The sequence below is a fragment of the Galleria mellonella genome, unplaced genomic scaffold (assembly GCF_026898425.1).
Source record: "Galleria mellonella isolate WM207_F2 unplaced genomic scaffold, CSIRO_AGI_GalMel_v1 utg133, whole genome shotgun sequence".
NCBI lineage: Eukaryota > Metazoa > Arthropoda > Insecta > Lepidoptera > Pyralidae > Galleria > Galleria mellonella.
In genome coordinates this window covers 1,089,891-1,117,874 of record NW_026441990.1, presented here as the reverse complement: position 1 = coordinate 1,117,874, position 27,984 = coordinate 1,089,891, and the positions used below count along the sequence as shown (strand labels likewise).

Below are 27,984 nucleotides of genomic sequence, written 5' to 3'. Positions count from 1 at the left end.
ACTTGTACAAAGTCTCATATTCGTCGTACGCGGGTCGAGACTTCGCACGGTGCGAGCGCGGTACGTCGCGTGCGTTTATTTTTTTTAAATTTGTCTTCACTCTTTTTTTTTTTAAGAAACAAAAATGTTGAAGTACACTGTGAAAAAATATTGTTCTGAGGGGAGTAAAATAAATCAAATTATTATAGCAATTTTGAGTGAGTACTTGTTTTTTTTTTTAATTTATTTGTAGTTTATTATTATTTGAAAATGTAGTACGTATTTCTTGTCAAATTATTATAATAACATAATACCTAAATAGGATTTAGATTTTTTTTTAATTTGTATCTTAAAGAATAAAATAAAAATTGTTGTAGTTAATTTAATTTCAGCAATAGTTCAAAATTTATTTTTAGGACTTATCGTGAACGATTACAGAACAATAATATCTATATTTAATTTATTACATTTCATCGTGTTACGTTCGGAAATAGAATTAACTATGTACAAAATCTTTTCTACATTGTTTCTGTGTTTATTTGTCGAATTTTGTATTTTGTGAGTCTATAATTTTAAATGCACAGAAATGACAAAATGACGTAAAAACTATTTGCCTAAACAAGTAACTAACTTACTGGCAATGCAATATTTTTTATACAACTTATAATGATGATGTCTATGGTATGGTATCACAGTATAAACTGTGATATCCATGTTGATATCCTTCATAGGTTGTAATTCCATAATTATTTGTTATGCTTTCGTACCTCGCAATTTCATTGACCTATCTATACATATTTCATTGATCCTTCTAGGTGTTACACTTCAAATCTAAATCGAAGTAGTTGCTTGTCGCTAGAAACGCGAATGAGACAAAATATATGCAGATGAATTCTGAGCAAAGTAAACAAGAAATTAATAGCATTATGAAAATAAAAAAAGATTATAAATAAATTAAATTATTTGCTCAGTTAATACACATTGGTATATTAACTGAAAAAATAATTTAATATATATTTTAATTTTCATCGATCATCAATTAACTCTGTAGATACTTTATTCTTTCGAGTTCTTAAGAATGACTGGAAGAAATCCCTTTAAGGGATAAGTCCGCTAGTGTACATTTTGGTTATAATCTAATTTCTATATTAAAACTGTATGTACAAAGGCATAAATAAATAAATCAATACAGTTATTCTCAAATAACATAATGAACAAAAATAATTAGTCACGTATTTAAAAATTTTTTAAGTGTGAGATTTCTATACCTTTAACCTTTTAGTAATGCATACAGTTTATTCTTATTTCTTGTGTAAGTTTCACATTTTGTCATGATAGAAGCTGTACATACAAATTCGAATTTTCACGCTTTTGCGATCTATTCCTGTTTTTTAATCGCGATTTTTATATGCCGCAATAGGGTTGCAAGATGACAATCGAATATAATAATTGTAGTAGGATAAATTTTTATATATAGTTCTCGAAATAATGTATATGTGACGAATATATATATATATATATATATATATATATATATATATATAATGTAAGATGGTTTCCATTTTTTACGACGTTATCGCGGACGGAACGGAAATTAAAGAGCGTCTGATTACAATGTATTATATCTAGCAATAAATTGTACATTTTGATCCCCATAAATTATTAAAACAATCCTTAGACATGTTTCCTCCCCTCAATTATTAGTCCCAATTCCCCACACATCTTGACCTCTCCTCTAATTTCAGTTTCTTATACAGGTCAAGATGTCTTCACAGAAATTGCGTCTAATCAGAAAGAAAAAGCGAAATATTCAAGAAACATGTCTAAGAAGACATCAATACCTTAAGGGTTTTAATAATTTATCGTGGCGCTCCACAGTAATGTACAATTTACCGGCACGATATAATAAGAGAAAAAAAAAATTATGCAATTGTAAGCAGACGCTCTTTAATTTCCGTTCACGTCCGCGATAACGTCGTAAAAAATAGAATCGTCTCCATACAATTACATTATATATATATATATATATATATATATATATATATATATATATATATATATATATGTTATTGAAGTTACTGAATCAAAAATATTTACCGTGATTTTAGAAAGAAGGAGGTTTTCTATTCTAAACCGATTTTCACAATTCTTTTTATAATCTATACTGTTGTGTTAGACATATGTTAAATTTGTGGTGACTGAAGCTGCCGTTTTTCTTTGCGGAGCAAAACTGCTAATTGTTAACCAAAAATTACTTGTACACAAGGGAATCTAATCACCACGTTCTAAATTAAAATATTTTCAATAGAAGACATTTATCGAACGTATGAATTCGCATTTAAAGTAACTTTTTTTGGCAGAGCATAATTTTTTTTGTAATGGACGATAATGGAATGGTAACGCCGCCTGCGCTAACGGTATACGCTGGCGGGGCACCAGTGAAGAATGATAGGTGAGAATGAAAAGGCAGGTCAGTTAGCCCATATTTGTAGCATAGAACTTTTACGTCGAAAACTATATATACAAAGACACTATTCTTAATCTATGCTTTAGTAAGTCGGATTGGAATGAAACAAAGAGGTTAATTGCTCTCGTACATAAATGTTTATTTATTCAGGTGTTTAAATTTTGAACTAAAATAACGAATTTAAATTGTACTGTAACACTTATTATAGATAAATCGCGTGGACCAGACACATATTGGAGTTGACACCGAAGCATCATTTTCTGTCTCAAAAATAACAATATTAATTTGATATTACAACGAAATGATTATTCTAAAGATCAGTATAAACTAAATTTTTTACTGAAATTGCGTTAGAACTACTTTATATTTTTACGATATTTCTCGATGGTCCATAACATAATAGTTTTGCTAAACTAGCTGTACTCTATGATTTAATATTATCTATGGCATTAGAGGGTAACCACTCTGGTTATTTAATTACAATTATTTATGTTTAATTCCGCTACTGTTAGTATATGTGTGGCTGCCAACACTCGATGATTGACCACCACTATTACTACCAGAGATTCAACACCCTTCCATATTAGACATCAATATAATGGTAGCGAAATTAAACAAAATAATTCTAATCAAATAACCTGGGATGTCATCCATAACACCATAGCCGGCATAACACCATATTCCTCAGGAATGAGTATGGTGTTATGCCAGCTTTACCTGTAAAATTATTGCCACATTCCACCCTTCCTACCATAAACGCAGTCATGTAAGTACATGTGCTTCTTGGCACAAATCGGACAGAGGTATCCATGCAGATGTTGTATCAGCCGTTAACTGTCCACTGCTGACAAGGTGTCCCGTATAATCATAGGATTTTGCCAGTAGTTGCCACGCTTGGCAGGCGGGTTGGCAATTGCAGTTTGGCTTTTATATAAGGTTATTGAGGTATGGACAGCAGTCTCCCTCTTAAAACTTGATGTTTTAAGAGGGACACTGTCCATACCTTCAACATCGAGATCCCTTAGTTGTTTCTTACGACACCCACAGGATTGCTTATTCTATGATTGTTGTACAAAGTCTCCCAAGATCTCGTTTCAACAAGAACAGGAACTAAAAAAATCTTTCATAAATGAATTCTTTAATATAGATACCCTCGTATCTATATTAAACGTTTTCTACCACAAAGATCATTAAATTAATAGATACTTCATATGTATTAGACAATGTATACTAATCTAGATTTTTAATTATTTGTTTTTAATGTGAACTATCATTAAAGTATGATAACCGCTAATGGTTGTTTCTGAGATCCATGACTCGTGTCTCTTATCAATTTTAATATGTATGTCAATTGTCAAACGTAAGACTATTTTCGATAGCACGTTTTGGTTTACTTTCTAAAAAGTAACCATAGACACTGAGAATTTTTGTTTTTTTTTTTCGTTTTCCATTGCTTAAATTAACCAGTAAGATTATTTTTTTATGTTACATTAAGGTTTACATTTATTCAATCAAAAAAATTTGTTCAGCCACTTTTTCTGATGTTGTCATAAATTTTCGAAATAGACAATATGGATTTTATTGCTAATTTTTAAATATTCTAGATAACTTTTGCAAATATTTTGATATAAATATATTTCGACATTTCCGACTTCTTTGATAAACTATTCTAAAATAAAATTTAAAAACCCTTTTAATAAAAAGGAATTTTAGAAATCGACTGACAGATTTTTTACGAATCGGTGTAGTACTGGGTATTTATATAAAATACAATATTTGTTTATGTAATTTTTAAATTGTTTAACTGGGTACAATGTTAGTATAAATATAATATAAACACAAAATCTACTTTCTTGAAGTAAGCTAAGACTAACGGTTTGATAACTTGACCTCTATGGTTGGTGATCGGGTTAGAATAAGAGTCTTGTGTCTATTGCAAGTGAAAGTTGGAAAAAACTGCCATTTATAAATCTGACGACTCCCATAAGTTATCTATGAATATTATTTATTTATTTATTCATTAGTACATTATATGTATACATGGCGGATTTAATGCTAAAAGCATTCTCTCCCAGTCAACCATAGGGAAGTGTCAGAATTCTCGAATGCGGTTCTAGTAATTATTGATATACATACATACTAAAATTGCATATATAAACGAATATATATACATAACAAATGTACTTACACATATATGACATACTATATTATACACGAAATTGAGAATAATATAAAGTATTTACTGCTCGAATAAAGTAAAAAAGTGAGCATGAATGTTTTTTTAAAAACGGTGTAGTCGGTAGATTATGTCGTTTATCAGTGTGTTTTGTTACGATTCATGTCGCTGTTTTTTAATCGACTTAAAAAAAGACTTAATTTTGTTGTATTTATTTGACTTTTTATGTTTTGTTACCTTAAAAGTCCATCATTTATAAACCAATTTTTTATCTGAAACTACCTATATCTAAAGGATATAGGTATTTAGTAGATCGATTCCATAGAAATTTTCACAAAACCGTTTCAGAGGTTTTATTTTTAAATTAAAACAACTGGTTTTGCTACGATTTCTTTTTGTGTAATAGAATTTTAAAATTGTGTGTGTGACGATGTTTATCTAATTCGAAAGTTATTATCAAGTATTTTCTCATATTATTCTTCATTCTTAAGTAAATAATATAAAGTGTTTTCATTTATTTTGGGTGCTTAATCATTTTTTCTATTTAATTGTTATTAAGTTAATTACTTACATGATAATTAACTTGAGTTATAAACTCTTAAAATATTAGCCGATAAAATACATTTTAATGTGTAAACAATGTTAAACTATATCTTAAATGTATTATATGTATATGTAGTATATATGTACATTATTAAGCAAATATATTATTTATATTAGGTATTGAAGGATTTGTTTATCACTATATAATGGCAAAGACTATCAATTAGTGAGATTGTGATGCGGTTAGAGTGATTTAGTTTTCTCTATGGCATTAATAACCGTGTGGTCCTGGCATAGAATAGGTCACCCCTACCTTTCTCGCGGGTGTCGTAAGAGGCGAATAAGAGAGGGCGACGAATGAGCTGCAGCCCTCTTAAAACATCTCTAAAGCCTAACTACGGTTACCAATCCGCCTGCTAAGCGTGGCAACTACTGGAAAACCCCCCAAGAGGAGGCTTATGTTCAGCAGTGGATATTTAAAGGCTAATATGATAATGGTGGCACGAGACGATAACTACCCTCACATGATTAGTAATAACTAACTAAAGATAATAAAGAATTAATGTAACATACACACGGACAGATATTAATGGTTATTATAGAACAATAGAACTATTTTCTATAGCAAAATTGATTTTTCCTTCAATTGAAACGATTTCTTTTTGGCGGGAACCAAACTTTATTTGCTTATAAATTACACGTTAGATACTGTTTCAACAACCTGGATTCTTGAATTTGTCTATTCTATTTTCTATAATTCTAGAATTAAAAAAAAAAATTGTTACTTTATGGATAAAGGTAAGGCAAAGACATTTTTTGTATTTAACCTTTACTCAGAACATATAAGATTGTCCGCGTTCTTGGAAAAATGTCCAACTCTACATTGGGTTACTTGCCAATGATACTAAGAAATCCTGTTACAGATTCAATACAACCAGTGACCCGTATTGTTCGATGATTCTTTGAAAATATAAAGACTCCATTTTTAGTGTTTTAAAGATCTTCAAAATGGTTTTCAATTAATTTGAGTTTAGATATTATAGAAAGATCTATCTACGTATCTTTCTATAGATAAAATTGTTTTTTTTTAAATACTATAAAGAAATCAAATTAATCGGAGTGATCTTTAAACGATATTATTACTACAAATTTTTGTTACCATTGGTCTATTTAATATTATTTTATAGAGAACGTAGGAGGGTGTAGGGAGGGGGGTTCGCCCCTTGAAAAGGTGCATAGATAGATACTCTTTATTGTTTCTTCCAAAAAATTATAACAGTAAACTTATTTAGTAGAAATATAAATAATTACAAGAAAAGACCACACTGAGAAAACAATAGACGGCCTTATCACTAAGAGCGATCTCTTCCAGACAATATTTTTCTTTTCTCCTCTATACAAAGGATTTTTTTTTGATGGGTGAAAATGGTATGGTAACCCCGCCTGCGCTAACGGTATACGCTTGCAGAGCGCCAGTGATCACCCTTCACAGATGAGAATGAAAACAGGCCAGTTAGCCCATCATGATGAATTCGTCAGGTATTAACCATGATAGTTTCCAGGGAGAACCGCGAGGAGGTCGACCTGGTTGGGTATATTGCTAGCAATGGGATTCTCAGTCTCCATTACTAACAATCCCTTTCCTTCCTATATAAAGGATTTGTAAAAGAAATATATTGTTTGTGCCCTTCTTTGACTTTTTGTGCCTTTCTTACCTACGCCCCTTTTTAAATTTTCTATTCCTTTGAATCACATTAGGAATTTGCAATAACATTAAGAAGAATCAAAACATTATAACAGATTTCGGAAAATAAAACGATTTTATGTTATATGACGATATGACGATATGGCATATGGTCCATGTAGAACACAGCTCCAATTCAATCATATCATGGAATAACAATGTTCCATAAATTTAGAATACTTTTCTGCATACGAAAATGTATAATTTATTTGCGTTTATTTACGTAAGTATATTATATTATTATGTGTAAGTAAACAATTATATATTTAATTAAATATTGCGTTTAAATTTATCTTTAATCTCTTTTTTTTATCTTTTTTAGTCGTATTATTTTTCTGTTACGCCTTGACCAGACACATTTTTAATTTTTCCTTTTTATCTTCAAGTCGACTGGAAGAGATCGCTATTTGGCGATAACACCGTCCATTGTAGCCTCTTTATCTTATTTTATGTAACTAAGTTTATATTATTAATTATCCATTTTTTTATAGATAGATAGATATTCTTTATTACATCCTCCGTTGTATTACAATAGTAAACTTATTATAAATACAAACAATTATAAGAAAATATTACACTGAGAAAACAATGCCAACTTTACCGCTAAGCGCGATTTCTTCTAGCCAACCCTTACATAATAACCAGGTCGACCTCCTCGCGGTTCCCCCTGGAAACTATCATGGTTAATTCCTGATGAATTCATCATGATGGGCAAACTGGCCTGTTTTTATTCTCATCTATCACCCTTCACTGGTGCTCCGCCAGCGTATCCCGTTAGCGCAGGCGGGATTACCATTCCATTTTAATCCACCAAAAAAAAAAAACCCTTACATATTGTATACATATTGTTAATCTTTATAATCTATATCATTCTTTAAAGGGAACAATAAAAAGTTTTCATTTATTCATTCATATTTAAAAATGTTAATTCTAATCATTTTACGCCTGATCCTGTTTTAAATTACCGTAAATAAGTGTTTAGAGACTTAAGCGGTTTTATCATTAGTACAGTTCGTTTTTATTATGTTTTTTAATGAGTTTTCCACTTAACATGACATTGCTCACCCTTAATCGCCATTTACCTAATAGGTGCGTGTCTATATCCCGCAGTTTTGAGCACGAGATTATAAAATAATATTATCCTACGTAATTGGAATTACGTGTATTTTACGCACGTGAATGTGTCGCTATGACTAAGAGGATTTTTTTAATGAATAATATTAATAATAATAATTTGGGGGGAAGAGATTTTTAGCAATGGAGTTTGACAGCCCCATTGCTAGCAATATGCCCGATTAGGTCGACCTCCACGTGGTTCCCCCTGGAAACCATAGTGAACAATTCTTGTTGAATTCGTCACAATAGGCTAACTGACCTGCTTCATCCTCACTTATCATCCTTCACTGGTACCCCGCCGGTGTATACCGATAGCGCGGGTGAGGTTACCATTCTTCTATCACCCATTAAAAAAAAAATTTAGGGTGGAGCTAAATAACTTAATAGTAGCTAATAATAGCTTATAGTGAAGTGATGGGCAACAGCATCCCTATTAAAGCATCACCAAAAGCCAAACTCCACTTATGGGGGAGGATAGCCTCCCCCATAACTGCCGATACAATAATTATTTATTCAACGGAAAATACAAATGCGTTATACAAGATATATATTAGTATAAGAATGGTAATGGAAAAGTAGTCTCGTTTGAGCTATCGGTATACGCTGGCGGCACACCTGTGACAGATGATAGGTAACCCATCGTGACGGAGTTATACAAAAAATAACCACGATGGTGTCAAGGGCGAACCGTGTGGTGGTCAACCAGATATAATATATTGCTAGCAACGGAGATGTTAGACCTCATTATTAACAATGCCTTTACTATCAGACTAAGAGGTTATTCAGTTTCATAAATACTACTTATATGTCACTGAATTAATCAAATTAGACAATATATATATATATATATATATATATATATATATATATATATATATATATATATATATATATATAAATTTTTCCAAAAAGTGGCTGAAGAGACTTACTTCGTATCTATTTTTTTATTTGTGTATTTTTATTATATTATACAAATATGTTTGTATTATTTTTGAAGTGGTTGAGTAAATTATTAATAAATATTTTATTTAATTTATTAAAATTAAAAATACTTGACTCAGTAAGAAATGTAGTTATAATAAACATAAAGACGTCACTATTAATAGGTGATTATTTTATTTATTAAAACTTAATTAATTTTGTACAGAAATAATATTACTATCCGATTCACCAGAGGGAGACTTTGTACAAAAGTCGTTTGCTTGGGTACCTCTGTCCCATTCGTGTTTCAACCGTGAAGCAGTTGTGTTTGCATGGCTGTGTTTCGGTTTGAAGGGTGGGATATGGCGTGAATTTACAGGGTACAGAGGAATAACACCTGAGTCCTCAGGAATGGCAACGCATGGGGGGCGAATTTATGGGGGCATTATCATGGGCGAAATAGTATACTCTGTTATATCCATGGTACTGCTCATGTCTATAAGCGACGGTTACCACTTTTCATCAGGTGGGCCGTTAGCTTGTTTCCCATTCTAAGTTGTATAAAAAAAAAGTATTCGAAATTACATGTGGATTTAAAAAAAAATTATTCAAAAACTTCAAAGTTACGTGCATTATCTGGTAAATATTAAAAAGCTGCAATGACCCCATATAGCATCTAAAGCTACCTACCTATAGACAATCGTCAATCTAGGATTGCGTCTAAAAATATATCCTAGAACCGGTAGCGCCAGTTCACATCCCGGTTTTTCAAGTATTTGTTTTATAAACCGACTAGCGCATTGGCCTAGCTTCGTTTGTGTTACTATAATTCTATGTTAATCAATCGCCCTCCGTCTAGTATACCAGTATCCAAAGCTGTTAACTTTTCTTTTTTTTTAACATTATATATGAAATAGTGTTTATTTTTCATAAATTTATCACGGGGAATTGGACATAAAAAATCGTTTATAAATCAATGAAACACATTTTTATTATAATAATTTATTTTATAGATATCTATTGAAAATATTACAATATAAACTACAGCAAATACCTAGACATTGGAAGTTTACTATAAAAAAGTTATACAACGGCGGGAAACCAAAATTTTTAATATTTTATTTTCCTTCCAAAAACAACTATAAACTAATATAGACATTTGTTATAACACAGTAACGCTGCTATAAATGGTCAATAGGCACCACTAAAAAATAAGATTTGTTAGATTTTGTTGAGATGATGATTTAATGAGATAATAATCATGGAATAGCAAACCTGCCTGCGTTGTCGGTATATACTGGCGAGGTACCTGTGTATATTGGTAAAAGAGGATGAAGTCAGGTATTTTTTTCATAAGTGAAAAAGAAATGGTAACCCCGTCTACGCCATCGGTATACGCTGGCAGTGCACCAGTGCAGGTCAGCTGGCTTATTATAACGAATTCAATTTTTGTCAAATCACGATGGTTCTAGGGGAACAGCGTGGAGGTCGACCTGACTGTATTTGTTTGTGTTGTCAATGAGGTTTTTAGCCCCTTATTACCAACCAACCTTTCTCTCCAATGTCAAGTCATTGGCCTATTGTGACGGATTCAGTTAAACCACGGTGGTTTCAAAAGAGACCACATGAAGGCGACTAAACATTGTTAGTAATGGTGACCCTATTGCTGTTTCTGGAGGCCAACTATCCCCTCCCCTTGGGAGGGGATAGGAAAGGGATTGTTAATAATAGGGTCTAATGGACCCATTGCTAGCAATACACCCTGTCAGGTCGACCTCCACGGGGTCCCTGGAAACCATCGTGGTTAATTCTAGTGGAATTTATCACGATGGGCTAACTGACCTGCTTTCATCCTCACCTATCACCTCACTGGTGCCCCACCAGCGTATACCGATAGCGAAGGCGGGGTTACCATTCCATTATCACCCATTAAAAAAAAACTATCCCCTCCCCCATTTATGGGAAATAGATATAAATATTAGGACCGACCGTTAGTCACCTACCGTTAATGACATAGGTGTCCAGACATCCTGTTGCTTAGTTGTTAGGTACACGTGTCATACCGTTAGTACGAAGAATCTAAGTAGGAGTTACAGTTTTACAGTTTAAACGTTTATTTATGTATAAATTTATAAAATATGATTGAATTTATTTTACTACGTTACTTTGTATTGTTTATATCAGCCGTTAACTGTTCCCCCCCATAAGGGGGGTTTTGCCAGTAGTTGCCACGCTTGGCAACCGGTTTGGCAACAGCAGTTTAGTTTTTGGCGATGTTTTAAGAGGGACGCTATTTTCCATCTACTTTAAGCTTTAAGCCCTTAGTCGCCTCATACGACACCCACGGGTAAGGAAGGGGTGGCCTATTCTATGCCGGGACCACACGGTCTAATTTCTATTTAATAAGAAGTAATTTCTTTAAATTTCTACAGAAACAGGATTTACGATAGACTCGAGCGAAGCCGCGTTCAATGGCATGTATACAATATATTTCTATGAATGGAGTCATTATTTAATGAGTTTATTTAATATTATTTACACGAACTATATATAATATGTCGCAGGAAAATTGGAATATTAGGGATTTCATGAAATACCTAGAGATATTACGAAATTACAGAATATATATATATATTCTTTATTGCACTAAAATATACAGTAACAACAATAAGTTAATAAGAATGTTAGCAAAGGCGAACTTATCTCTAAAAGAGATTTCTTCCAGTCAACACAGTGGCATAGGAAATAGTGAGTGGGCAGTAGTAGTGCAAAGCAAAAATTATAGTAAATATTTACATAAATTACAAATTATTATATATATATATATATATATATATATATATATATATATATATATATATATAATAATCTAATCAAATTTTTCTGTATATTATTATTAACTTATTCTTGTCGAGTAATTTAATGATATTACAAGATAATACACTATATTCAGTAATAGGTCATTTCACTACTCTTTTTTTTAATGGATGATAATGGAATGGTAACCCCACCCGCGCTATCGGTATACACCGGCGGGGCACCGGTGAAGGATGATAGGTGAGTATAAAGCAGATCAGTTAGCCCATCGTGACGAATTCAACAAAAAATGTTCACGATGGTTTCCAGGGGGAACCACGTGGAGGTCGACTTAATAAGGCATATTGCTAGCAATGGGGCTGCAAACTCCATTGATAACAATCCCTTTCCCCCCGGTCATTTCACTACTAGGCCTAGTGAAATGAGAAAGGTATCTTTATTTATATTATATTATTTTTTATTGTGAGGCTTTTATTTTTATATATTTTTTAAAATTTTATTTTTATATTACATCTGGAATCAACAGCTTATATCTGAAATAATTAAAAAATATTATATTCACACCATAAAGGTAGAAAGACGACAGTAATGAAAGGGCATACTTTCAAATTGATCTCATAAGAATTTTACTTAAATCGGTATAGTAGTTTGATTTTTAAGCCAAAATAACAGGTTTTGCCAGGATTGAAGTAAATGTTTTTTTTTTTTTTATAAAATATGATCAATAAATTATTCAATAAGAAGACGTAATAGATTAAAACACATTTCGTTATTTTTTCGGTTTCCTTGGGTATTTGGCTAAATAACTTATAGCCTCATTGCCCTACGACATATTCGTGTTTGACGTAATGATTCATGAGTAAGCACGAACAATAGTTTCATTAAACTTCACGTGATATATGTCAACTTTGGGACAATGTAATAAAATAGACATTTGTGAATGAAGTTACAAGCTGTTCAATTGATTGATGAAAACAAGAATGAATATGTTTGTTTGGTGGTTTCAATTCGACTGTAGGTAGGTATTCGTCTATAGCTATTTTTATTTTTATGCTCGTACTACGTCACGCGATGTATCGTTGGTAATTTTGTGCTGGGGGTCTACCATGAAACGAAATTACGAATTTTCCCACACAATTTCGTGTTATATGATATTTGAACTCGTGGTATATATGAACATATATCGAAATCGGCCCCGTAAATGGAGTTTAACGTTTTGTTCGTCATAAATCCTACCATTAAAGTCTAAAGAAACAATATATTGACATTTTTAATATTTTTAAACGATATATATTATGTGTTTTAACATCAAATTTGTTTTTCGTTTGGCCTCAACATTTCGGAAAAAATTTCATGGCAGGTTTTTTTTTATACAACTTAGAATGGCAAACAAGCTGACGGCCAACCTGATGTAAAGTGTTAACTGTCGCCTATAGACATGAGCAGTACCATGGACGGAACAGAATATACTGTTTCGCCCATGATACCCCCTATGCGTTGCCATTCCTGAGGACTCAGGTGTTATTCCTCTGTACCCAGTAAATTCAGGTTTCTATGGTTCATTTGTTTTACTTCAAATTACCACTGCTCATTTTAGTTATACATCGGCGAGACGCCAATGAGGGATGATAGACGAGGATGAAACAGATCAGTTGGCGCATAGTGAGGAATTCATAAAAAAATAATCAAGATGGTTTCCAGGGGGAACCGCATGGAGATCGACCTGATAGGGTATATTGCTAGCTATGGGGCAAAGCTAGCTATACCCCAATACACACACACATATATATATATATATATATATATATATATATATATATATATATATATATATATATATATATATATATATATATATATATATATATATATATATATATATATATTAACAAACGAGTCTTACAGTTTATATGTTCACCTAGAAAAAAATATGTAAAATATATGTATAGGTATACATAAAAAATACTATAATAAAAATGAATGCAAATAATAAGTGATAATAAATTAATATAAAGCTATTTATAGCCATAGAACGTATTAGGAATTCTCATTCTAAATATAAGTATGAAGCTTATTTTCCAGAATGTTCCGATGAATGACAGCTGTTAGTTAACAGGGGAACGACTTGCAATGGAACAATATGTGCACATGCATTATACAGCCAATTGAACTGCAGCCAATTTACCCATTTAATCTCGACCTGAACTCTCCATCTGGTTCCCATTGACGACATGATAAATAAATTAATATATCACACAATCACATCAGTGGCCTGGTCCTCAAACTATAGAATACTGGAGGGGGGGGGGGGCTGTTAGTAGTCCAAACTAGTGGTCCCATTGCTAGCAATATGTCAGGTCGACCTCTACGAAATCCCCCCTGGAAACCATGGTGCTGAATTCCACGTGTATTCATCACGGTGGGTTAACTAACGTGTCTTTTCAGGGGGGGGGGGGGTTGTTAGTAATGGGATCTAACAGCCTTATCGCTATCAATGCACCTTGTAAATGTCATAAGAGGCGACTAAGGGAGGGCGAGGGATGGACACCAGCGTCCCTCCTAAAACATCGCCAAAACTGCTGTTGCCAATCCGCCTGCCAAGCGTGGCAACTATTGTACTGCAAGGGGAAGGCTTATGTTCAGCAGTGGACAGTTAAAGGCTGATACGAATATGGATATATAAACTAAATTGTGCTGGTAACCCTAACTATCATAGGCGTATTGAAGGGGCCGGGTGGGCCGTGCCCATCTCAGAATTATCTAGTATATATACCAATGCCGACTATTATTACGTTAGTAGTCAACGACTAATTGGTTCCAGAGTACAAAACAAAGTAACGAGCTTCACGTGTAGGCACAACAATCTGATTGTACTGACGCGTGTGACATTTACAATTGACATCCGGGGGAATTAATTAATATTTATATTAGACACAGGTCAATAAGCAAAAAGTTTAATCTACGAAACGAGAGCGATGCGAAGAATTTGCTGAGCATTAATATTTATTTACACTTTATTGCACCAAGTAAAAAGAAGAATAACAAATACAGTATGTTGAGGTTTTATTTATTTTTAAAAATAGAACTTATTCATTTTTCTTGTTATGTCAATGAGTATTTTGTTTATTAGAGAACGTCATTATTTTTAAAACATCTATTATTGTACTAGGGAACAATATAATATATCTTTATTCAGTATCTTATATTTTTATTGTTTTATCCATCAAACCCTTCACACAGTAAATATTAATGAGAAGTGATACAAAAGGCGGCCTTATCACTAAGCAATCTCTTCCAGACAACCTCTATAATATCTGGCTGATATTTTGCACAAGAGTAGAGCGAGAGTCGTTTTGAGTTTTTTGTTTATTTCTTGACTTTATGACATCTAAGTAAAAATAGTTAGAGGTCGTGAAATCATAAAAGAGTACATTGTTTTATTTTTATTGTCATTCTCATAGGCATATTTAAAATGGTAGGGAGGCGTGCTCATAATAGGATCACGAGCTTATCAGCTATAAGCAAAGATATTTGTGAGAGTACATATCAGTGTTGGGCTAAGACCATCAGAGATCCAGGGCGTCAAGGCTGAGGCCCCAGTTTGAGAAGTTAATATAATTTTATAAGCTTTTTATTCAGTTTACATTTGTATGTATAAGTGTTTATTTTTATTTAGTTAAAACCTTACAAATTAAATTTATATTAGACTGTATATGAGGAAAATAAAATATTAATTGATCGAAAGTAATGGGCAATTTTTAGAGGCATTGAAGGCCCCTCAGGACCGGAGCGGGTCGCCCCTTCCGTCTCCTCTCTCTTTAAGTTTGATATTGGTGCATGATGCGTCTTTTAAGGAGGCTAGGGCCTCCTGATAAATAATAGTAAATACGTAAATATCAACGTTTATCTCCTCGTAATGTTACCTAAAATAGATTTATAACACAGAATTTAACAACGTATCATTTATAAAATTCATTGATGAATTTTATCCATCATCAAGTATTTAAGAAACGAAAGTAGAGTGGTAATTCTGCACATGCTATCAGTATACGCTGACGGGGTACCAGTGAATGATGACAGGTGAGGATAGTGTAAACTGTCCCATGTCGTGACGAATTTATAAGAAACATCCCTATGGGGGAACTGCATGGAAGGCAACATAACAGGATGTATTGCTAGCAATACGAGTAGGATTTCCAGCCGTCATTTGTTTTTATACCACTGAGATGGCATACAAGCATACGGTCATCTTGGTGGTAGGTGTTTATTATAGCCTATGAACGCCTGCAATACAAGGGACATTACACGCGCATTGCTGTCTCTGAAGAAACCTCTTTAACCCTTTTTTTAAAATCTCATTAACATTACTAACAATACCTACCTTCTTACCCTGATCGGAGAATTTCCAAAAAATTTCATTGAAACGCAAAGTATTCCTAACTCTAAATAACTCAGAATTGTTGCAATTTTAATTTCCAGTGGTACTCCCTGTATTTTCTTATGGCACGGCCGTGGGATGGATGTCCCCAATGGGCCCCCGGCTAATGTCTCCCGAATCTCCCGCGGCGGATCCAGTACATCCCGACGTCATATCCTGGATGGCATCAGTGGTGTACTTAGTGGGGACGCCAGCTGTGTTCCTCTTTGGTTACATTGTTGATAATTACGGCAGGAAGAAGGCTCTGATGTTAACTTCTTTGTCTATGGTCGTAAGTATCCATCCTTATTTTCTTCAATAAAAATAGATAAATAATTTAATTATGACACAATTGTTATATGATCAATTTGAAAATAAACTCAATAGATTACAAAAAGACTCATGAAAATCGGTTCAGAATCTATGAATATGACGTAAAAAAAACATGACGACTTCCTAACACTACTTTTCGTCTCGGTATCAAGCTAACTAAATGGTACTATAACAATAATATTTATTGTATTGGTCAGGCCGATAGGATGCTAGCAAGTGGTTAAAAAATAAATGATAAATTTTGAACGGAAAAAATCTTACATTGGTACCGTACCAATCACTATAATATCATCATATAAGCCATTATCTATCCACTGCTGAACATAGGCCTCCTCTTTAGCTCCGGTCGTCTTCAACTCGGGAGCCCGGGAACCCGACATATGCGCCTCGAGGTACGTCGTGAGGTTTTAGTGGGTAAAAATCCCACACACCCTCTCTGCCTTCCCTCCGGCAGTTGGGAAGGTCTTTGGAAGATTTCCTCACGTTAAAAAAAAAGGCGTCCTCATTAAATAGCTACAAGGAGCGGTCCTAAGGCACCTGTATCCACTGCCTTCCATCATACCACCATACCTATAAAGCAACTTAAAGAAAAGCATATAAAAATATAAACGTATTAAAAACCTCGTCTATTTTCATACATATATATGAAAAAAAAGAGTTTACTTTTATTTAACATAGGTGCACATGATTACAATTCAATTGTTATTGTACAATAAACTTGACGCAAGTACACTTCGTATGACCATCCAAGAAACGATACGGAGTGCGGCAGTCCTCATCAGGACTCCGCCATAATGACCCTGCGGCGCTTCGCAAGCCGCAGAGGGTAAAAATAAATAATTATTATTGATCTTTCATAAACTCGAAAATATAGTTGCATTTTTTTTTATTGGATGAAAAGAGAATGGTAACCCCGCCTGCGCTAACGGGATACGCTGGCGGGGCACCAGTGAAGGGTGATAGATGAGAATGAAAACAGGCGAGTTAGCTCATCATGATGAATTTATCAGGAATTAATCATGATAGTTTCCAGGGGGAACCGCGAGGAGGTCGACCTTAGGTTGGGTATATTGCTAGCAATTACTAACAACAATCCCTTTCCCCCCAATATAGTTGCATTAGGCTATGTGTCATTTCGACTCATATCTCTGAATAAAATAATATGAATAGGTAAGACTTTTTATGAAAGAAAATAGAATGATAACATTGCTTGTATGAATATTTTACTCTCATGGGGTACTAGTGAGAGATCATGGCGAGGAATTAACCGCGATGGTTGCCAGGGGTGGCCGCGTGGAAATTAACACCTGACAGGATATACGATAGGAACTAGAGTCTTTATTACTAAAAATCCCTTTCCTCTATTATGAATCTAATGAGAAGGTAACAAAGTTTAACTGAAATAATTATATCACAGGAACACTTTCTAAATGACATTAGTTAGATTTTTTATTTGTTTATTGGACATTCGCCCTGTGCAACCCTTGTCTTTACCGCAGATGTCGTAAGAGGCGACTTAGGGAATAGGGATGGGTGACAGCGTCCTTCTTAAAATATCACCAAAGCCTAACTGTGATTGCCAATCCGTTTGCCAAGCGTGGTAACTACTGGTAAAACCCCCCTTATGGGAGAGTTTTATGTTCAGCAGTGGACAGTTAAAAGCTGATGTAATAATAATAATTATGGAATGTCAGCAGACTGTCTATGGCCAAGTTATTTACTTATTTATTTATATTCTTATTTAGTTCTATTAATACAGACTATGTATGTAGATACTAAGTTAGTATCGTAACTCTGCAATATCTATTTTCAGGTGTGCTGGGGCCTCAAATTATACTCGACAGCTACCTGGGCATTAATAACCGCTCGGGCCATAATAGGCCTGGGCGTGAGTGGAGCATATGTAGTCACTCCTCTGTACATTAAAGAAATCAGTGAAGACTCCATTAGAGGAGTGCTCGGAAGCCTGGTAGTTCTATCTCAGAATTTAGGCAACTTGGTGGTGTATGTTCTGGGAGAATATTTGAGTTACGACGCGACGTTGTGGATCTGTTTGGCGATACCATTGGTGCATTTGTTGGTGTTCACCACAATGCCAGAAACGCCGTCCTATCTATTGAAGAGAGGAAAGGTCGAGGTGTGTTTTGTAACTACTTATGTATTTGTCATGTTTAGCATAAGAATAAATTTAGTATTCAGGTAGAACTGATATTCCTGTAGATCCAACAATAATATTCGGCCTGATTTTTTAAGAGTTAAACCAGACAAGGCAGTACTAGACAAGCAACTGACATCACAGCTAGAGCTTATCTCTTTCACTCGTTTGTGTATCGCCGTATTGTTTGAATTTTTTTGTACCACAAGGATGGTAAACAAGTATATACAGCCTATCTGATGGTAAACGGTCACTGTAACCTATTGATGTCTACAATACTAGGCGAGTCACGTGTGCAGTGCCGATTCTGAAAAAACCTTAATACCTTTTTGAAAAGCCTCATACTGTAGTATTTAGGGGAAACCTCGGCATGGAGCTTATTCCACAGCCTGAGCGTTCGCTGGAGGTTTCTCTAAAACCGCACCGCACGTGACCGTGTGAGGATGAATTCACTGTCGATGGCAAGCGGTACGATGATAAAAGGTGGCTATAGGCATCATTTCAAATAATTCCTCACAAATTTCTGATAACTCTCCCAATATATGAGTATGCAGGATCTGAAACGAAGAAGGATACTTTTTGGCGGCATTGACTCGTTCACAAAGGAAAATATATGAGTGTTCTACTCAGTCTATTTATTCTTATTGTTACGTATTTTCTTGGGTCACTTGGATTTCAATTTAATATTTAAAGACGAGTACTTAATTTGAATACTTTATTTTTCAAAGACTATATATATTCTTTATTGCACTTAAACAATATATGCGACGATTAGTTTAACACCTTGTTAGCAAGGGAGGACTTATCTCTGAAAGAAATCTCCTCCAGCCAACCAGTATAGTTAGAGAGAAAATAATTTAATTTGGGTAATCCAGAAAAGGTACCAGTGAAAATAATGTAAATACAACAAACACTATTGTGAATAAATATATAAATAAATAAATGACTCAAGACAAAAGCAAAGCGTGAGACGATCGATATCATAAACAAATGTCAAAAATGACAATACAAAGATTGTTTACGAAACGCATGAACGTTCGCAAACGATCCTTTCTAATTATAATTTACGACACTTATACTACAATAATTTGATAATAGAAAATAACTAAATTATTATAAAATAATTGGATATATATCAAATGCTGTAATCTCAACCCTTATGTTTGGACTACATTGGCCATTTTTCATCTGGTGGGCTATGGTCACTTAGACTAGTTACGATAAATAAATATACATAAATAGCTTATTTTGTATTCCCAGGAAGCAAGGGATACTCTCGCCTGGTTGAGGTGCAGAGACACCTCGGAAGCTGCGGTGGACAGCGAGTTGCAACTGTTGTTATTAGAACTGGAGCAAAGTAAATCGGGAAATATTGCAAGTGCATTGAAAAGTTTAGGTTAGTACCTACATTATGTGTACCGTCATAGAGTATAGAGATTTGAATGCATAAAAATAGCCTTAAAAATTAATGTGAAATAATCTAACAGGTCTATGTTCAGCAGTGGGTATGATGATAATGATACTAATATAATGATGATGATGAATCTAAAAGAACAAAAGAATGATTCTCAAGTTGGAACTTCATACTGTGTAGGATTATCGTGTGGTCCCGGCATCGAGTAGTCAACCCCACCTTTTCGCATGGGTGTAAGAGGCGACTAAAGGAAATTAAAGATCGAGGAATGGGCAGCAACGTCCCTCTTAAAACTTCACCAAAGCCTCACTACGATTGTCAACCCATCCGCCAAGTGTAGCAATTATTGGCTAACCCCTCTTATGAGGAAGGCCTATGTCCAGCAGTGGACAGTTAACGGCCGATATCATCATAGTCGTAGAATACTGACGGATCTGACAAAGATTACATATAAAGATCCGTCAGTATTCTACGACTATGACGATATGATGATGATGACTGTATAGGATTGAGTGACAACTTCAAATAATATTAATAGGAAAGGAAGTGGATGCTGGTACCTTGGACCATTCCTTACGGCAATCTATGACTTATATTTAGCTTAACGGTTGAATTTGAAACGGTTTATTTTGGTCGGTCAACATATCTCAATCTCGATCACGCGGATGAAGACGGCGGTAAAAACACATAATTCTAGACTTCCTGTCTTATCTTACAGTCCTAAAAATGTAAGTAAGATATGACATATCGTCATTGTCGTAGAATACTGACCGATCTGATAAATATTACATATATAGATCCGTCGGTATTCTACGACTATGACGATATGTCTACTTATTTTTTCCTCTTTCCTGTAGTACTGTTTGTTTAAATTTAAAGCATTTGTTTAAAATCTACTTTTGTATACAAACATGGTATATCACCTCAAGCAGGTTTAAATCAAGTAAAACTATTTGTTTCAGTTAGTCTAATGTTACGCTCAATCCACATTCAGTGGAGTTTTAACAATAAGTAAACATGCATTGCCGGTCAAGTGATGCGCAAACATTATTGAATCCATTCTCTCGTTCTCACAGTGTCGGGTGACAGACTATACGTACGAGTATATCTTGTTTAGTTTTAATGATGGTAAACTGTACACGCGTTTACTTTTGCACCGTTTGGAAAGTTTCCGATGTCTTTAAATAGTTTTTTAACGTGTACTTACCTAATGTTAAAGACACATAACACCTACATACAAGCATTTATGCGAATTTTAGGACATCAACATTTTTGCGTTTACTTGAACCCAAATTTTTGGAAATTGGAGTGAAATGCCAGAGGAATGATATCCTTGTCTGGGGTGGGAAGGCTCTTTCGCTTCCCTTCTACTAATGCTGGTGAAGCTTTAGTGACGAATGATAGGTAAGATCGAAGACAGCTAATTGGGTCATCGTAATACGTGAAGATCGAAGGGAAAGGATTTGTTAGATATGAGGTCTAAAAGTCCCATTGCTGTCAATATACTCTATGAGGTTAACCTTTACGTGGTTCCCACTGGAAACCAATTAATTATTAAATAATTGTGGGCAATTCTTGTCAAATTCCTTATGATTGGCTAACCGACCTGCATTCTTCCTCACCTACCATCTCTCACTCGTGTCCCGTCAAACATATACCAATAGATAAAACCCTTCTCCCTGATGCTTTTAATAATAAACAATATAACGGTCTAATAGAAATTAGATCGCTACTAAAAGCAATGACTGAAGACTAAATATTATTATTTTTACCAGAGGGAGACTTTGTACAAAAGTCGTTTGCTTGGGTACCTTTGTCCCATTCGTGTTTCAACCGTGAACCGCTGTGTTTCGGTTTGAAGGGTGGGATATGGCGTGAATTTACTGGGTACAGAGGAATAACACCTGAGTCCTCAGGAATGGCAACGCATGGGGGGTATCATGGGCGAAACAGTATACTCTGTTATGTCCATGGTATTGCTAATGTCTATAGGCGACGGTTACCACTTTCCATCAGGTGGGCCGTCAGCTTGTTTGCCATTCTAAGTTGTATAAAAAAAAATCAGGTAACACCGGATCGGATGATAATTAATAAATGAATACTTTTTCTTATATTTATCTGTTATATTTTCATATAAATGATTTTATAATAAAAAAATACTTTCAGTGACGGATCGAAGCACCTTCCGCGCATTCCGGATAACGCTGACGATAACTCTAGCGCGGGAAATGTGCGGTTGTCTCACAGTGTTGCATTTTGCATCGTTGATATTCAGCGAGGCCAGCCAAGGTGGCTGGGTGCTGACTGCCAACCAGCAGGCGGCCGTGCTGGGCGTAGTACAACTGATAGGATCCTGCACCGCCTCTAGTCTGGTGGAAAGGACAGGCAGGAAGGTAATTATATCTTTTTTGTTTTATTGAAAATGGAATGATAACTCCGCCTGCGCTATCGGTATACTCTGGGGGCATAGTCAGTTGGCCCATTGAAATAAATTTACTTGGATTGACCACGATTTTCAGGAAACAATGGGGCTAAAGATGAAGAGATTGTTAGAAATTGGGTTTAATAGCCCTATTACTAACAATATACTTTATCAGGTCGACCTTCATGGGGATCCCCTGGGAACCAACACCATCAACTGACCTGCTTTCACCCTCAGCTTGTATCTCTCGCCAGTGCCCTACCAACATATACTGATAGTGTAGTTTAAAATACAACTCCACTCATTAAAAAAGAACAATGGTGCTGTTATACCCCATTATTTTATCCTCACTCTCTTTTTTGTTTGGAAGAGAAAATAAAAGAAATTTTTGGTCCATCTGATTGTAGTAATTATTATCATAGACAATTCTTGAATAAAAAACGCTTGCACCGTCTACATTTCTCTAGACAAATTTAGCAACTCTTGAACTGATATTTTAAGACTATCGGGACTCACGCACCCGAAAATGTTTCAAATAAATAGTACCTACATACCGAAGTACATAGTCGAAACGCCGGCAATATAGAAACAGGCATCTAGGTACTATTTACCTGTAAAAAATTTTCATAGCGTTAATTACTTAAATTGATATTTGATTACTGGCCAATAAAAACATATTTTCTCGTGAGTACAAATGTTAGGAGTAGGACGTGGTTCGAATACGCATAAGGAAACGTGCGTGTCAATCTACCGAATCTACTACTACCGACATCGCATCGAAATCCCCCTGTGGTTAGCATATTTGTTTAATTTTTGATTAACTGATTTCAGCCCCTACTAGGCACTACTTGCTTAATATCGGGCGTGGCTCTCTGCGTGCTGGGCTCCTGGTTCTACGTGCAGAGCTTGGGAGACGGCGCCGGCGCATCATGGTTGCCCGTAGCCGCGTTATGTTTGTGCATATACTGTGACGCTGCGGGCTTGCAACCTGTGCCGTTTGTGATTATGACTGAAATGTTTTCGTTTCAGGTAATTAATTACAATTCTATTTATTCTGATATTGTAGAAGTTAATTTGTACAATGCTTTGATGTTTTCTAACTCTATCCTTAAGAATACTTAGTATAAGTGTGAAAATAAGTTTGGTTGTGTGTTTATTACCTTATAAGACTCAACTGCTTTACCAATCACTTTGAAATTTGATATACATCTACTATATGGGATGGACAGGAAATATATGCTACTTTTTATCCCGAGTAAAAGTTAGTTACTAATAAACGGTGACAGTTCCGTTGACTGCGATCGAATCCTAGAATTTGACAACGAAGAAATAGACGTCTGAATTTTTCTAATTGATGTATAGATTATGTTTGAAAATGATCATCACCTACTTCGTACTATGTAGGATACGTAAAACCATTGTTAAATAAGCCAGCAAACCAAAGTGTCCTACAAAATTATGAATTAAAAAAATATATATATCTCATCAGAGGCATTTGAGAGCTGCTCTCACAGACATAGCAGTACTAATAATTAGCTGAACAGGTTTGAATTTATAGTAGTACTCTACTACTCGTGAGATTAATCACTTACAAGTTGGAAGTTTAGATCTAATTATATAAAAAAGCTTTTATTCCAGTTCCGGGGAACTGTGACGTCTATAGTCATATCATTCGCGTGCGCCCTCGTCTCCGTGCAACTGCGTGTGTTCCAGCCTCTTGCAACAGCTGTAGGACTATATCTTATCTTCTGGCTGTTCGCCGGTATCTGCCTCATCAGCACCGTGTACATAGCGCTGGTGGTGCCAGAGACAAGGATGCGCAGTATCGACGAAATATACGCGGAGATAGGCGGTAAAAAATGTAAAGAGAGCAAAGACTGTGAAGCTGATGTTACCAGACTGTAACTTAGTAACTTAATTATGAAGTTAGAATATTTGTGACGTCATCATTTATACTCGTATCCCCTAAAAGTAACAAATGACTATACGATGAAATTTAAATCATATTAACATTAACAGGAATGTTGTATTAGTCAATTTGAACAGTTTATCCAAAGAAACATGGCTCAATAATTGACAAAAAAATTTCACAATCTTCAAAGTGCTTTTAGACCCTTTTTTAAATGTTTAGTTTTTCTAGTAGTATATTGCCTTGCAAAATGCAAATAATTTTGATTTCACCGTATATTTGGATGGGCAATCAATACGATAGACAATTATTTATTTATTTCATCAACTGAGTGAGCTTTACAGTTTCCCAATACGCTCACCCAGGAAAGTATCAGTACAGTAATACATATGTATAATTAAATGTAATAATGTTTAATTACATTTAAATCACATAACAATAATAACATTTAATATCATAAATCTCTGAACATAAACACTTTGAGGTGATCCGACGAAACTCCAGCAAGTTGGAGGCAAACACATCGAATTGTGGACACTGGCTCAAAATATAATTGAGCAGTTTCAATGCAAGAGAGAGGAGAGTTAGCTTAGCCAACTCTGTTCTTCTTGTACTTTATTATACTCCTAATAACGCGAGTCCGAAACCAACTGCTCATCAACTAAGTAGTGGGCAGACCTTGTAGTTCTACTATCAAATTAAAGGTTATATTTGAAGGAATTTAAGTACTTATTATTAAGTACATACAACTAAGAACTAATTATATATATTTTCGTCAATAGATATAATATGAATTGGATACTTTGTAGATGTTATGACAGATGTTTTGTTTGTGATTGTAGGTAGATATTTGTAGGTAGTTTCTTTAAATATCAATGAACAATACAAATATGATGATAGCCAATCAGTGATAACCGTATAGTAGCTATTTGTATTTAGTGATGTACTTAACATAGTATAAGTTTACTCACCGATCAAAATGTGGTCAAAATTGTAGAACCTATTAATATATAAGTAGGTAGATAAGATAAGGTAGATTGAAGAGAATAACGGTTTAAAGGATTTTATAACCAAATATAAATCCTTAAGGTCGATAATGAACAATATCATTATTTTGAATAAAATATAAATACGATTTAGAGGTATTTTTGAAAATTGCAATTCATCTAATTGGTAATTTCTTAGAATAATCCGCAAAACGACCAAAAACAATGAAGTGTTAATCATTAGCCAATTCATTGCTGGATAGGATAGGATAGACAAGCCTCAGCGTTTTTCAACCAATACGGTTCTATATAATTAAGTAAATAAACCCTTATTCTACATTTTGATTTGTGCCGATTTAAAACAAAAAGGAATTTCAAATATATTTGTTTACAAACTATTTTACACAGTAACTTTTTCTGATTCTATTAAACTGAGAAGAACCTGCAAGAAATTTGTCACTCTTTTAAATTAATTAATAATGTCAACGGAACATGTTTTTACTCATATTTAAATGTATTATATCTAAAAAGTCCATGTATAATTGATTAACACCATGCACATTTGTTATTCAACGTGTTTGATATTTGTGGAAAATATATTTAAATTCTGTTTCACAAAAATACCTAAGTTGAATTTCTTTTTGAAGTTGATTGAAAAATAAATAGATTCTTAGATATTAAATATTAACAGCTTAGGAAAATAATATACAACACTGGATAAATTGCAAAAAATCATTTCAATATTCTGTTAGAAAATTAGGAATCCATTTTGTTTGCCACGTCATTGGTCATATTTTTTTTATGTATTATCATACAAAACCATTTTAGATTTTTTTATTTAATTAAATAAATCCGGCTTTATTGATATCATGAACGTTTATAAAGCATTTTATTAGAGCTTTAGTTAGGATAATATTTTAGCCATATCAAACTTTCGTATATAACGAAGGCAGCCTAGAAATTTTGAAACCAGAGGGCGACACTTCCATCTTAGTACTAGTATTTTTAAATGGATCAAAACTCAGCCTGTGCTATTGGTATACGCTAGTGTAAAATAAACGCTATGAAGTAGTGTCGGTTGCCCATTGTGACATCTTCTCCAGAAATTTACCACCTGTCTAGTTTCTAGAGGAGACAATGAGAAAGTGGGCCTGATAGTGTATATTGATAGAATTAAGACCCTTTGTTCCCGTTATCACTTTTAAAATAACCGTTGAAATAAAGATGTGTTTAAAGTAACTTTGAATTTAGATTTGAATATGTATGAACCCAATTTGAAACTAGACAATACATTCGACTTCTCTCGTGTCGTGATTACTTTTAACAGTTCTTATTTTTAAGTAGAAAAATAATGTAAATAGTGAATTATAATATCAAAATGAGATATTTTTGATACTAGACAAATAAATAATATTAATAAATCATTTTTTCTTTTTTTTTTCTCTTTTTATTATTCTAAATCCAATGTAGACAAGTGTATATCAAATAAGATGTATTTAAAAGGGGAGAGGGGAAGGGCAATAGATGGATATAGAAATAAAACACAAAACTCACAAGCAATGGAATGTTTACAATTGCAATGATAAAGGTCCTTACATTATATTATATATAAGTACAAGCCTCATACAGAAAGACAGTCTTACTTTGCTTCCAGTAATATATTAATTTACCATAACACTATTGGGATAAACTCTCAAGGTCATCGAACCGTTCGTTGAGATCACAACCATACACTCACTTGGCATAACGAAACCAACATCTTTGCTTCAAAAATTAACCATAGACAAAAATAAAAAAAATAACAATTACAAAGCAAGACCACCTTTCAATCAGTCCGAAGCGTTCATTTACACAATACAAAACACTGCGTCGAATATTCGTTATATTATATACTTATATTACATGTATCATGTATTTTTTGTGATCTAACGTATACAACACGGATATAAAATGGAAGTTTATATAAAATGACATCACAATATATATAATATATAAGAGATTGAGTGATATAGGAGTTTGTGCACTTTCCATCTATCATATTTGTATATTATATCTTATATAAGATTACACATTAACTACTTTAACTATACTATTACAAAATCTAATCATTCGATTGGTATAAAATATTACTTAGACATTCTGTAAAAAGTTTAGTGTATGTTTTTTTTTGTTTATGCTTTACAAAAGTACTATTCGTTTCAAACTAAAGTACACCACCTATTAAAATGTTTGATAGACAAGTTATTATATATGGAATGTTAAGGGCGTTCACACCTGTTCATGTCATATCGAACTGTGACAACGTCGCAATTATCTGTCAATTTCCAAAGATAAACAACTGAGTAGTTCTGAATAAACAATGAACACTCTGATAGTTAAGCAAAACGTTAATCTTGCAATGACATTTTTATTAGTCACTAAAATTATTGGTTTTGCTAGTAAAAAAATACTTGGGAATTATAAAAGTTAAATATGAAGTAGTTGCAAAATATTTAGTGGTAGACTTACGTGAATAACGCTATATATATATATATATATATATATATATATATATATATATATATATATATATATATATATAGTTC

At 33.8% G+C, this 27,984-nt stretch overlaps 1 protein-coding gene across 1 annotated transcript; it reads left to right on the top strand.

The window, feature by feature from the left end:
* Position 1: 1 nt before the first annotated feature.
* Positions 2 to 26,823, top strand: LOC113511068 (facilitated trehalose transporter Tret1-like). The gene is made up of 7 exons (XM_026894649.3): positions 2 to 197; positions 16,243 to 16,472; positions 18,327 to 18,650; positions 19,929 to 20,064; positions 22,249 to 22,475; positions 23,336 to 23,533; positions 24,143 to 26,823. The coding sequence occupies exons 1-7, from the start codon at positions 125 to 127 to the stop codon at positions 24,407 to 24,409; spliced, it is 1,455 nt and encodes a 484-aa protein (XP_026750450.2). The 5' UTR covers positions 2 to 124; the 3' UTR covers positions 24,410 to 26,823.
* The last annotated feature ends 1,161 nt before the right edge of the window (positions 26,824 to 27,984 follow it).